The 12,746-nt window shown below is 43.5% G+C and overlaps 1 protein-coding gene across 1 annotated transcript in view; it reads left to right on the forward strand.

Moving 5' to 3' along the window:
* Positions 1 to 12,026, forward strand: part of LOC140372094 (pyruvate carboxylase, mitochondrial-like) — a 340,452-nt gene extending 328,426 nt beyond the window's left edge. Inside the window, exons 24-26 of the mRNA XM_072459379.1 lie at positions 6,855 to 6,995; positions 7,922 to 8,023; positions 9,963 to 12,026. Of these exons, the coding sequence (XP_072315480.1) occupies positions 6,855 to 6,995; positions 7,922 to 8,023; positions 9,963 to 10,112 (393 nt within the window). The 3' untranslated portion in view covers positions 10,113 to 12,026. The remainder of the gene's footprint in view (positions 1 to 6,854; positions 6,996 to 7,921; positions 8,024 to 9,962) is intronic.
* Positions 12,027 to 12,746: the final 720 nt, after the last annotated feature.

Raw genomic sequence — 12,746 nt, forward strand, 5'->3', positions numbered from 1 at the left:
GCATCATATTGCAATAGTCGTTTGAGATATGCCAAATTGGAATATTGATTTGAATTAAAAATGACCTAAAAATATAGAAACATCTTTGTGATCTCCCAAACATGAGGATAAAGTGCCATTTCAGTACTTTATTGTTTGGTCCATACACGTTTTGTGCAATAATAATAATACGATACGGACGTAATTTATGGCACTTTCAAGTATCATCAGAATAATGTTACCTCGACAACATTAATATTAGTTTTAATACTGCATGCTTTTTCTGGCCATCCGCAGTGTTGTGAGTTTGAATCCCGACTCTGATGATGTTTCACTGCATGTCCTCCCGTCTCTCATCCCCCATTTCATCTTTACCGTCCGTCTCACAAAACGCTCATGACTGACTATTTAGTACTTTCAGCTTTATACAGTGTCGTCCAAATGTTTCAAATGATAATCATGTGCAGTCTTGTTGCTTGGAGCTCACTGCAGTGTGTTTACGCCAGCGCTGGTGATGCGTTGGCAGCCTGTAAACGCTGTGGAGCGCTTAATCCGCTCGACACGTCCTCGGCCGGCGCAGGGATGTTGTTGTTGATGTTGTCGAGGCGATATCGAGGCTTCCCCTGTAATCACGGCTCATTGTTTAGCACTTGTGTTGGAGCTGGTCGGCAAATCCACAATGAGAGCCATCGCTCGCAATGTTCCTGACTACAAATGGATGATTAGAGGAAGCATGAGCGTCGCATAGAGACGGTGTTTGAGTCACACATGGTCTGACCTTAAACTGGTGACTAACTCTGGTTTGATTCAAATGCAGACTTATTCCAAGATTATTAAAAGTTTGATGTGGTGGGAACATAATGTAAAATGTCAGATTAAACAACCGGGGATGTTACGATGTGAATGTTGCCTTTTTGTATTACTTTGTATTACTATTATTATTACTTCTACAGAAGCATCTTGTCACTAGGGTGTGGGGAAAAAGGATTTCAAGTCTGAAAAAGCAGACTTTAAGATGGATGCATTGTGTTTCTTTTATGAAAAAGGATTCTGTCTGCTGCTGTTATTTTTGTGAAGAAAAACGATTCCAGTCAGAAGAGGAAAACATTGACAAAAAATTATATTTTAATAGCAATATTAAGACAATATATTGTCAGTTCAACAGCAATGTACTAAAACATGTACCTGTTGGTTGTACCGAAAGTTAAAGTGCACAGATCAAATTTAATATGAAATCGACATCATAATGAACAACATGAGTGGTGCCGAAACTATTGGCGGTGACAACAATGACAAACCGACGAGGGGAAAAAATACAGGTGTAAGTTCAACACTGCATGGTCTGTTCAATACAGAAACATATTGAGGAGTGAAAAGGGTGACGGATATGTGTTCTGCAAGTCATGTGGCTCACATTTCAGTGTTTTTATTTGTTTTTATCTCTTAATTCTGATTACATTTATAATCTCCCTCTTGTCACCAAGAAGCACGCCCCGTCACCAAGAAGCACGCCCCGTCACCAAGAAGCACGCCCCGTCACCAAGAAGCACGCCCCGTCCAACAAGCACGCCCCGTCACCAAGAAGCACGCCCCGTCACCAAGAAGCACGCCCCGTCCAACAAGCACGCCCCGTCACCAAGAAGCACGCCCCGTCACCAACAAGCACGCCCCGTCACCAACAAGCACGCCCCGTCACCAACAAGCACGCCCCGTCACCAACAAGCACGCCCCGTCACCAAGAAGCACGCCCCGTCACCAAGAAGCACGCCCCGTCCAACAAGCACGCCCCGTCACCAACAAGCACGCCCCGTCACCAACGAGCACGCCCCGTCACCAACAAGCTCTCGTTAGTCACTTGTTAGGGCTCGGCAGAAATGTTCACGCAGGCCACATAAAGAGGAAAGACAAAAATAGAAAAGCAAATTTTCAGTTTAAACATGCTTGTAAAAAGTAGCAATCTTGCTGGAAAGATGTTCTGTGTATGTGGATTGGAGGAAGTTTGTTTTGGAGGCACAGGAGGAATAATGATTATGACCCAGATCAACCTTTGTGTGACTTTTGCTGTGGATAAACTACAAAGATTAAGTTTGACTGGCATTTTGCCAGTTTGTGCTGATCTTTGATGCTCTTTAGACGCTCAGCGCTGCAGTGGACGATCTACACTTGGACCTAAACTGGACCCAATCTGACCAAGTTGGAAGTAGTTCATCGTGGGCCATTTCCAAACCTGTGTGTGTGCTGTGCACTAGATACACACACGCACTAGATACACACACGCACTAGATACACGCACACGGCACTAGATACACGCACACGGCACTAGATACACGCACACACGGCACTAGATACACGCACACACGGCACTAGATACACGCACACGGCACTAGATACACGCACACGGCACTAGATACACGCACACGGCACTAGATACACGCACACGGCACTAGATACACGCACACGGCACTAGATACACGCACACGGCACTAGATACACGCACACGGCACTAGATACACGCACACACGGCACTAGATACACGCACACGGCACTGGATACACGCACACGGCACTGGATACACGCGCACGGCACTGGATACACGCGCACGGCACTGGATACACGCGCACGGCACTAGATACACGCGCACGGCACTAGATACACGCGCACGGCACTAGATACACGCGCACGGCACTGGATACACGCGCACGGCACTGGATACACGCGCACGGCACTGGATACACGCGCACGGCACTAGATACACGCGCACGGCACTAGATACACGCGCACGGCACTAGATACACGCGCACGGCACTAGATACACGCGCACGGCACTAGATACACGCGCACGGCACTAGATACACGCGCACGGCACTAGATACACGCGCACGGCACTAGATACACGCGCACGGCACTAGATACACGCGCACGGCACTAGATACACGCACACGGCACTAGATACACGCACACGGCACTAGATACACGCACACGGCACTAGATACACGCACACGGCACTAGATACACGCACACGGCACTAGATACACGCACACACGGCACTAGATACACGCACACACAGCACTAGATACACGCACACGGCACTAGATACACGCACACACGGCACTAGATACACGCACACACGGCACTAGATACACGCACACGGCACTAGATACACGCACACGGCACTAGATACACGCACACGGCACTAGATACACGCACACGGCACTAGATACACGCACACACGGCACTAGATACACGCACACGGCACTAGATACACGCACACGGCACTAGATACACGCACACGGCACTAGATACACGCACACGGCACTAGATACACACATGGCACTAGATACACGCACACGGCACTAGATACACGCACACGGCACTAGATACACGCACACGGCACTAGATACACGCACACGGCACTAGATACACGCACACGGCACTAGATACACGCACACACGGCACTAGATACACGCACACACAGCACTAGATACACGCACACGGCACTAGATACACGCACACACGGCACTAGATACACGCACACACGGCACTAGATACACGCACACGGCACTAGATACACGCACACGGCACTAGATACACGCACACGGCACTAGATACACGCACACGGCACTAGATACACGCACACGGCACTAGATACACGCACACGGCACTAGATACACGCACACGGCACTAGATACACGCACACGGCACTAGATACACACACGGCACTAAGCCTCTGCACTGGGCTGTGGGATCCGGAATGATTAAAACAAAAACGTCAAATATATGAGAAGTAGTTGTACTTTACCATCCATCCATTTTTTACCGCTTGTTCCCTTTCGGGGTCGCGGGTACTTTACCAAATAGAGAAGGAAACTGTTTTGAAAGTGTGAAAAGTTTGTAGATCCCAGTGAAAAGTGTGTAGGTCCCAGTGAAAAGTGTAGGTCCCAGTGAAAAGTGTGTAGATCCCAGTGAAAAGTGTGTAGATCCCAGTGAAAAGTGTGTAGATCCCAGTGAAAAGTGTGTAGATCCCAGTGAAAAGTGTGTAGCTCCCAGTGAAAAGTGTGTAGATCCCAGTGAAAAGTGTGTAGATCCCAGTGAAAAGTGTGTAGCTCCTAGTGAAAGTGAAAGTGTGTAGATCCCAGTGAAAAGTGTGTAGATCCCATTGTGAAAGTGTGTCATGTGTTTAACACCAGGGCAAAGAGCTCATTATTCACAAGGAGAAACTGTGGCTGCAGGAGGAAAACACCATCACATGATTTGTCCTGTTGCTCAGAAATATTGGACTAAAGTAACAGCACTGCAGACCAATGTTCCCTCTAATTCCCAGGTGTACTTTTCCCCCCTTTCATCTATTGTGGCCCTAATACGTCTTTGTACAATAGAATAATGACTTGAAGACAAAAACAACTCTATACTGCTGTATTAGTCTTCACTCTTTAGCCTTACACAAAGGAATAATAACCTCTATTGACTTGTCTCTACTAGAACTGCACCGTCGCCATTTGCAACACATTTTTGAACTACTATTTTCATTGGACCTTATGACTGCGCGGCGCTGTTATTATCTTTGTTGTTCATTTATCTCCATCGCGCCGGAGTCGACGAGCGCCGCAAACAGGAGGAGTCGTCGATTAGAGTTGGCGGCGGAGAGTCAAGCGCAGTGGTAAGAGGTCACTTAAACAGTTCCATCTCCTTTCTAAGGGCGCGGTGGGGGGGGCGGGGCATCGTGGCCTATCAGTGAGATCTAAGTGCAACACATCTCTGTTTCTGTTGCATAAGCGCTGGAGGAATGTCACGGGATAAATTGGAGTGACACGGTTTAAATGAATAAATAGAATCAATTGCAAGGAGATGGGAAGAAATGGAATGTTATGTGGAGCGACTTGTCTTGGGTCTTTTTTTATCCTCCGTCTGCTGCTGCCTCTTCCTGTCAGCCTGTCCGGACCTCTGCCAGCGCCGAGTCCATGTCAGAAATGCCAAGTTTCTCACAGCGGCACGTTCATGGCTTGTTTACTCGGGCGGAGGCCACTGGAGCATGCTAACGCGCTCGCGAGCCGCTAACAGCGATGCAAAATACACTTTATTGATTGAACAGCTGCTGCAGGACATGTGCTGTTCAGTCTGTGCGCATACAGAACATCTACTAGTATCTACTACTACTGCTACTAATACAGAACTGTGCTCAATATATATTGAGATGTATCGACTTCTTGGCAATACGTGTATCGAGTTTTGTTTATAGGAGATCTTCTACTGAGTGTTTTTCAAACTTCCTATAAGTGATCTGTTCTTTTCTTCTGTATCTATCTCTGTATCTACCTGCGTTGCAACAATGAAATTTCCCCATGTGGGACAATAAAGGAATATCTTATTTTAAACAACAAAGTAATACGGAATTGCCACATCTGAACCTACAGACGGCTGAAACTGAGGAGTAGTTCTATTCTGATATTGAGGACAGTGTGAACATGAAATTCTACTTAATCAAAACATTATTTTAGTAAACGTTTAACATCAGTTTTAAGTGATATTTATGAATAGTTCCATGTATCGGTATACGTGTATTGTATCAATTGTATTGATACAATACAATTGATATTGTACGCCTTATGACGTATATAAGGCGCTGGTACAGCTGGCAGCCCGGTGTAAACGCTCTCTCTTCTTTCTCACACTTATTGTGCTTTATCTCCTATATTTTGTAAATATAGTTAGTATATTTTTTCTATTTTACTGTACGATAGGGACACGCGCTGGAATAGTTTTTTAATTCAACTGTTTTTGACTTTTTTCGGCTGGATTTGAGCGTTTTTCGTTGCGTTCGTTGTGTTGTTGTGACGTGAGCTAGCTCCGAGCGAGCCCACCAGCCCCCCCCCCCCCCCCCCCCCCCGCGCCCTCCGGCCGCGCTAAAGTACGGCGTGTCGTCGGTACACGTTTATATACACGTTTATATGGAAGAGGAACTTCACGAACGATCGGGACACGCACTGGAATCGCTTTAAATTAACTTGTTTTGACTTTGTTCGGCTGGATTGAGTGTTTTCGTCGTGTCGTGGCGATGTGTCTTGGCTCTGAGTCCCCCGGCTCCGGCCCCGCCCCCCGGCTCCGGCCCCGCCCCCCGCCCGGCGCCGTACCGCGTTTCCACAAAGGAGGAACTCATGAAACTGCGGAGAACAGTCGTCTTACCCGGAGATCGTCACGTTATCCCGGCGCAATACTGACCTAACCTAATACTGATGTGCAATTCTGTCATATGTGCAATTGCTGTTGGAATTCATGTGCAATTCATGTGCAATCTATGTGCTGTCGTGACACATATTCATGTGCAATTACTGTCGTGATCACATGACATGGTATTTATGTATTTATTTGTCTATGGGAGTTTTTGTTTATTTATAGGAGATCTTCTACTGAAAGTGTTTTTCAGACTTCCTATAAGTGATCTGTTCTTCTGTATCTACCTCTGTATCTACCTGCGTTGCACCAATGAAATTTCCCCATGTGGGACAATAAAGGAATATCTTATCTTATCTTATCTTATCTTATCGTGAAGTACTAGGCAATATCCGGCCCTATACTACTACTTCATCTGTACTTACTGTGATGACGAGGTTCTACTATGCAACGACGCCTGACAAATCTGTAAAAAATATTTTCTAACACTTTTATTGGGTGACAATTGCGTTGACATGGTTACTGTAAATGTACTTAGAAATTGTTGGAAATTTCAGTCCATCTAAGTAATTCACAGTTAAAGATGGAATAAAAAACAAAACCGTTGACAGTCTCATCTTTGATTTTACTTTTCCCTTCAGTCAGCTGTTGGTCCGTGCATGTATTTATGTATTTGTATTTACTGATTTGTGTGTATTTGTGTGCAGGTGGAGCTGGAGAGGGGGAAGACCCTCCACATTAAGGCCCTGGCTCTGGGAGACCTGAACAAGGCGGGGCAGAGGGAGGTCTTCTTCGAACTCAATGGACAACTGCGCTCAGTGCTCGTCAAAGACACCGTCGCCATGAAGGTACGTATAGGAGAACTCCAAATACTGCAGTATGTTGTTACTGCAGGTTTGATCATTTAGGAGGGGGTTTGTAGCTGGGACATGTTTTAGGATCATTTGTTGAGTTTATTGCTCCCGCTAGATAACAAACAATAATAGGAATATAACCGACACTTTGTACTTTGTTGATGAAAGAGAGCAGTTTCTGTGAAGTTCTTATCCAACAACATAAAAGTAACCGTATCTAGAACCTAACATTAAAACAATATATACCTTTGAATAAGTATTGATACTGGGGGGAAATCACAGACATGAGAACCTGTGACCTTTTCTGACCAGTTTTAAATAGTCTTAATATATCTTAACTCGTGTCAACAAACTACTATTATGTAGTTTTATTCATTCACTATCGCTTGTTCCTGTTAGGGGTTGCAGGTGTCTTTGGGCCTTAAGCGGGGGTACATCCTGGACATCGCAGTATTTTTAATTAAAAATTGCTTTAGTATTAAAATATAATTTGATACGTTAGTATGGTATTGTCTTCAGCTGCATGTGCACTAAAGGGTTATTTCCTCTGCCAGTACTGCATATGTGCCTCCGGTACCTCCGGTACTGCATATGTGCCTCCGGTACTGCATATGTGCCTCCGGTACTGCATATGTGCCTCCGGTACTGCATATGTGCCTCCGGTACCTCCGGTACTGCATATGTGCCTCCGGTACTGCATATGTGCCTCCGGTACTGCATATGTGCCTCCGGTACTGCATATGTGCCTCCGGTACTGCATACGTGCGCCTCAGTACTGCATACGTGCGCCTCAGTACTGCATACGTGCCTCCAGTACTGCATACGTGCCTCCAGTACTGCATACGTGCGCCTCAGTACTGCATACGTACCGCCACAGCCTCTTGACTGATACAGTCTCTGAAATGTCTTTTTCTTCACAGGAAATGAAATTCCATCCCAAGGCTCAAAAATCTATTAAGGGTCAAGTTGGAGCGCCGATGCCCGGAAAAGTCCTGGAGGTCAAAGTGGAAGTTGGAGCAAAGGTCAGTCACTGTAAAACAATAACCAACGCCCCAAGAGGACATGTTTATGTAGTTTCACTTTTATAGAGACTTCATCTCCTGTATGTCTCCATGGAAATGATTTTTCTGTCTATTATGTCCCACAAAATGGCATTAAACCTGCAGGTCAGATCTGTGGAGTGGACACCTCGCTCACAGGAATATTATAGCACATACCTTTAGTATCTAAGGTTAGGAAATGAGTTAGGAAAAAGCTACAACTTTGCATTTAACTATAGTTCTGTCAGAAAAGACAAAACTTTACCAAGTCTATAAATCTGACCTTTAAAACTTTGTACATAAATTACATTCTACCAGAGACAAAAGTGAAGTCCAAGGAGAAATTGGGACTTGAAAAGATTTTGAGTTGTTTTGAAAACAACGACATAAAAACACTCAGACACAAGTGGTATTGAAACACATATTATTAATGTAGTTTGCATGTTTTAGGTTCTACTAGACGAGCCTTACAAAAGACCTTCCAGGAGGTTCCATTGTAGCTGTGTTATCTAAACTCAGTTTGACTCATCCAAGAGTCATTGTCAATCTGCGGGTTCAACTCTGAGAAGGTTTTATATCCGCGTAAGCCCTGCCCACTGGGCGGGACCTCCTGATAAAAGGAGTTTTTGGTTTGACTTAAGGCTACACAGCCCTGTAATGGACCATCTACATCTTATTGTAACCTGATTCTTGCCCCTTCTCACTGAGTACCTGATTAGCACCAGAATGTCTCGGGCGTGTCTCACTCCAGGGTTTCAAAACAAGAAGGTTGAATCTTAAACTTCCATTTCGGTGCAAAGAAGGATTCTGTTTTTTTAAAAGATTGGCTCCTCAACCCTTTCAAACCATGTCTTCAAATGTAGTTAGTGGCTTTAAGATGAAGATGCACGGCGCTCTGTGGTCCTGAACTCAAGTGTCTTCTGTGCTGATTAAGCCTCTTGTGAAGTGGTTTAGTCGAGACTCTTTACAACTTTCTTCACTGCACTGGAGAGAATAAACTACCTGGCTCTGTTTTTGTGTCTGCATCTTGTCCTTAGGATGAACCAGTTTGTGTCTTAAAGTGTTGCCTGGTTAAAAAAAAAAACTGTGATTTTGTGTTTCCGACAGTCCTGGGACATAAGGGATAGAAACATCCTTCCTTCTGTTTACCTTTTGTCCCTTTTGTCCTGCAAGGGACTAAAGCGAAACAGAACCAAGAAGGAAGGATGTTTCTATCCCTTATGTCCCAGGACTGTTGGAAACACAAAATCACAGTTTTGTTTTAACCAGGCAACACTTTAAGGCAAAAACTGGTTCATCCTAAGGACAAGATGCAGACACAAAAACAAAAACAGAGACATGTAAGTTTACAACTTTCTTTACTGCATTGAAGAGAATAATCAGCACAGAAGACACTTGAGTTCAGGTCCACAGAGCGCCGTGCATCTTCATCTTAAAGCCACTAACATTTGAAGACAGTGAGGTGAAGATTATAAGCAGGAGAAAATACGAATTTGAAAGAGGAGTTAAAGAAGCAATATTTTAAGTTTCAACCTTCCTGTATATGTTTCTAGTCCCTGGAACGGGATTCAAAACATGCAAATCAGATTCCCAGGTACTCGGATGCTAATCAGGTACTCCGTGAAACCAAAAACTCCCATCAGGAGTCTGAGAATCACTCTTGGATGAGAGTTGAAACTTTGTTTTTCTAAAAACAGAATCCAGATGAGACAACAACTGTAACCATACTTTCTGAGAAGTTCAAATATAAATTGAGGCTAGACATGTGTAAAAAAAAAAATGCCATTCTTTGTCACAGAAAAGCAACTAATATCTCAACTCTGGAAATTCTAAACTTTTTCTTTTGTTCATTCTGAGAGTCTAAAGTGTCTGTAGAATTGTAAACATGAAGAGTTGACCTCACGGTCCCTGTCGTCTCCAGGTGGAGAAGGGACAGCCTCTGTGTGTGCTGTCGGCCATGAAAATGGAGACTGTGGTCAACTCGCCCGTGTCTGGGACAGTGAAGACCATCTACGTGACCCCAGACTCTTCTCTGGAGGGAGACGACCTCCTCATAGAGATCGAGGAGTAGAACCACAGCACAGGGAGGAGAGGGGGAGGGACAAGAGAGAACTTAGCAGTGTAGTATTAATTACTCTCACATGTCTATAGCAGTATTACAGGACATTGTGGCTTCTACCAGGCTGAAAAAGTTCAATGTGTAAAATGCAAATAACAAAACACCTTAAGATTTAATTAAATAGAAGTGGAAATATTTTACTAGAGGAATTTTAGACATTGGCAATGAAAAGCTGGAAGAGTGAATTTTAACTATAAAATATCAATCATTCTTCTAAATAACATTGTATTTGCATTGTACACGTCATAACTTTTTGGAAGATGTTTTAAACTTCAGAGTGAAATAAATAGTGGGCCAAATGTTGTACTGTCTGCGAGCGCGTGAAACATCTCATTGTGATTACATTCCAGTACCAAATAATATATTAAATGTACTAGAATTAGACTACATATTACAGTACTTGTATACAGTATGTGTTCTTTATGTTGCCTTTGTGGTCTGAATGAGGATGGCACAATTGTAAACTAGCAAAATTCAGATTCATTGTATTGCTTGGTGCAGTTTCCTTTTTCTAAGCAAATCTCTTAACATTTGTTGCATTGCATTCTGGGAATGTCAAACCACTGCTAAAATGTAGACTCGCTATTTTCTTGGGGGAAAGTGAAGAGTTGAGAGCACAGCAAATGGGTTTTATGGGAATGACACTAACGTTTCATCCTAATGCACAATCCCAGTTTCACACTTTTAAGCAAATAATAAAGAATATATATATATTAACAATCTAACATCTTTATCTTAATCATAGAGCGAGTTATAAATCACAGTCTTATGGATTACACTGTGCACAAGTTTAATTTAGGATGTTACACTTGCTGCAGGTGTAGATGGAACTGGACCATCTGAACTCTGCTCTTCAATTGAATCTTATAATAATAGTGACTGTTACTTATTCTCCATGAAACCACTGTATCTCAAACTCAGTCTTAATGAAATTCGCCTCGTGTTACTTCAACATTCACAGATTTAGCTTTATCCTTCTAATTACATTTATTGTGCGTTACAGTAAAATCCCATGTTAAAGAGGCTGTAGCGGTCTAAACATCCTAATTCTTCACAACTTCCAGAGACATTTTGTTGTAACATCATAGGTCCTGGTTCACAGATGATAAAACACTTAATTCGATGCAGACAGCGGTCCCATTTTGACCCCAAGAGCTGCCTATACGAAACAATTCTGGGACGAAACACAATTAGCCAAAAACTGCTCACAAAAATACTAACTGTAGTTAAATGAGCCAGACTTGACAGATAGCTACATGTTTCCCACAGTCTTACTTCTGCAGAATTCATTTAACTGTATTCATAGTCTGTTCAGTTTGTACGTGACTGGAGTGTTTCCTGTTCCTCAGAGACCGCCCCCTTTTGAACTATGCATCAATATTAAGCAGCGACGCCACAGTTAATTACAATCCTGCAGCGTATTCTTCCTCACATGGACCCGACGGCCTGTTCAGTTGTGTCTGCTGTACCTTCATGTACTTTTAGAGCACGTTTCCCTCTCTTGAAAAGTCAATTTGCACATTTACAACAACAGCACCAATCCATGCAACACTAGAATGTGTTTAGCCGTTTACTGTGCTCGTGTTGAATGTCTGAGGACTAAATAAGTGCGCGCAGCTGGAAAACGTGCTTCTATGGGACGGATGCAGAGCCGACCTGTTGAGCCGGAGCGCTGAACAGTGAGAGAATGGAGATTGGGTTTGTGACATTTCTTCTTTGTATTGCTTTCCTTTGAGTGTCCTTATGAAAGCAATCCAAGTGTTTATGAACGCACGTTGCCAGGTCTGATCGCCTGCAGTCACAATGTCTCCACTGGGTCTGTGTCAAAATCTTTTCTTTTCTTAAAGCTGTTTGATCATAATTGTGTTTGTTTGAGCAGTCATTTGCTGATTCTTAGTTTACATCTGTTAATAATCTCATTGTTTGTCTTAGAGTTGGAACATACTGTATAGGGAATTTGTACTCAATGATACTAAATGTTAGCATTATGTCTGTACAAATAAAGTGACTATAAATCAGTTTTGACAAGTTGTCGTATTAACATTTAGCATGAAACACAGAATATATATAAGCAGTTTTTTCAGACCCAGTTACATTTAGTGCGAGTCCAGCTGCAGCCGCTGTGTGGAGAGATCCACTCGTGGCAATAAACAACATACTTTTTCTCTTTAAACGTGGATAATTTATTCATTTATAATTAACATTAAGGTTAGGGCTTGAGTTTGGGGATCGGTAGTTAAGTATTCAACCAAACCGGACGTGGACCAGGTTCACTGAACACGGCGCGGCTCGACCCTTCTCAAATGTAGCTTTCCAACTTAAATACACCTGAGGCTACATCTTGTATTATAATTCTCTGCTCGGAAATAAGACGCAGAATCAATCAGAAAGCTTAAGCGCGGGTCATGTGGCTGCAGACGGTCCAAATCAAGAGCAGTTATGGCAGAAGGCTGTTAATTTCCCTGCAGACGATTGAGGAGTTGCACATTTTCACTGCTCATCTCGGCCATGTCGACGTGCACAAAGGTCCAATTAAACAAAAGTGTGGGAAAAAAAAATATTAAATTGAATTAAAAGACGAGATCT

Source organism: Eucyclogobius newberryi, unplaced genomic scaffold (genome assembly GCF_026437365.1).
Source record: "Eucyclogobius newberryi isolate DKJ021-1_F unplaced genomic scaffold, fEucNew1.0.hap1 SCAF_22, whole genome shotgun sequence".
Classification (NCBI taxonomy): domain Eukaryota; kingdom Metazoa; phylum Chordata; class Actinopteri; order Gobiiformes; family Gobiidae; genus Eucyclogobius; species Eucyclogobius newberryi.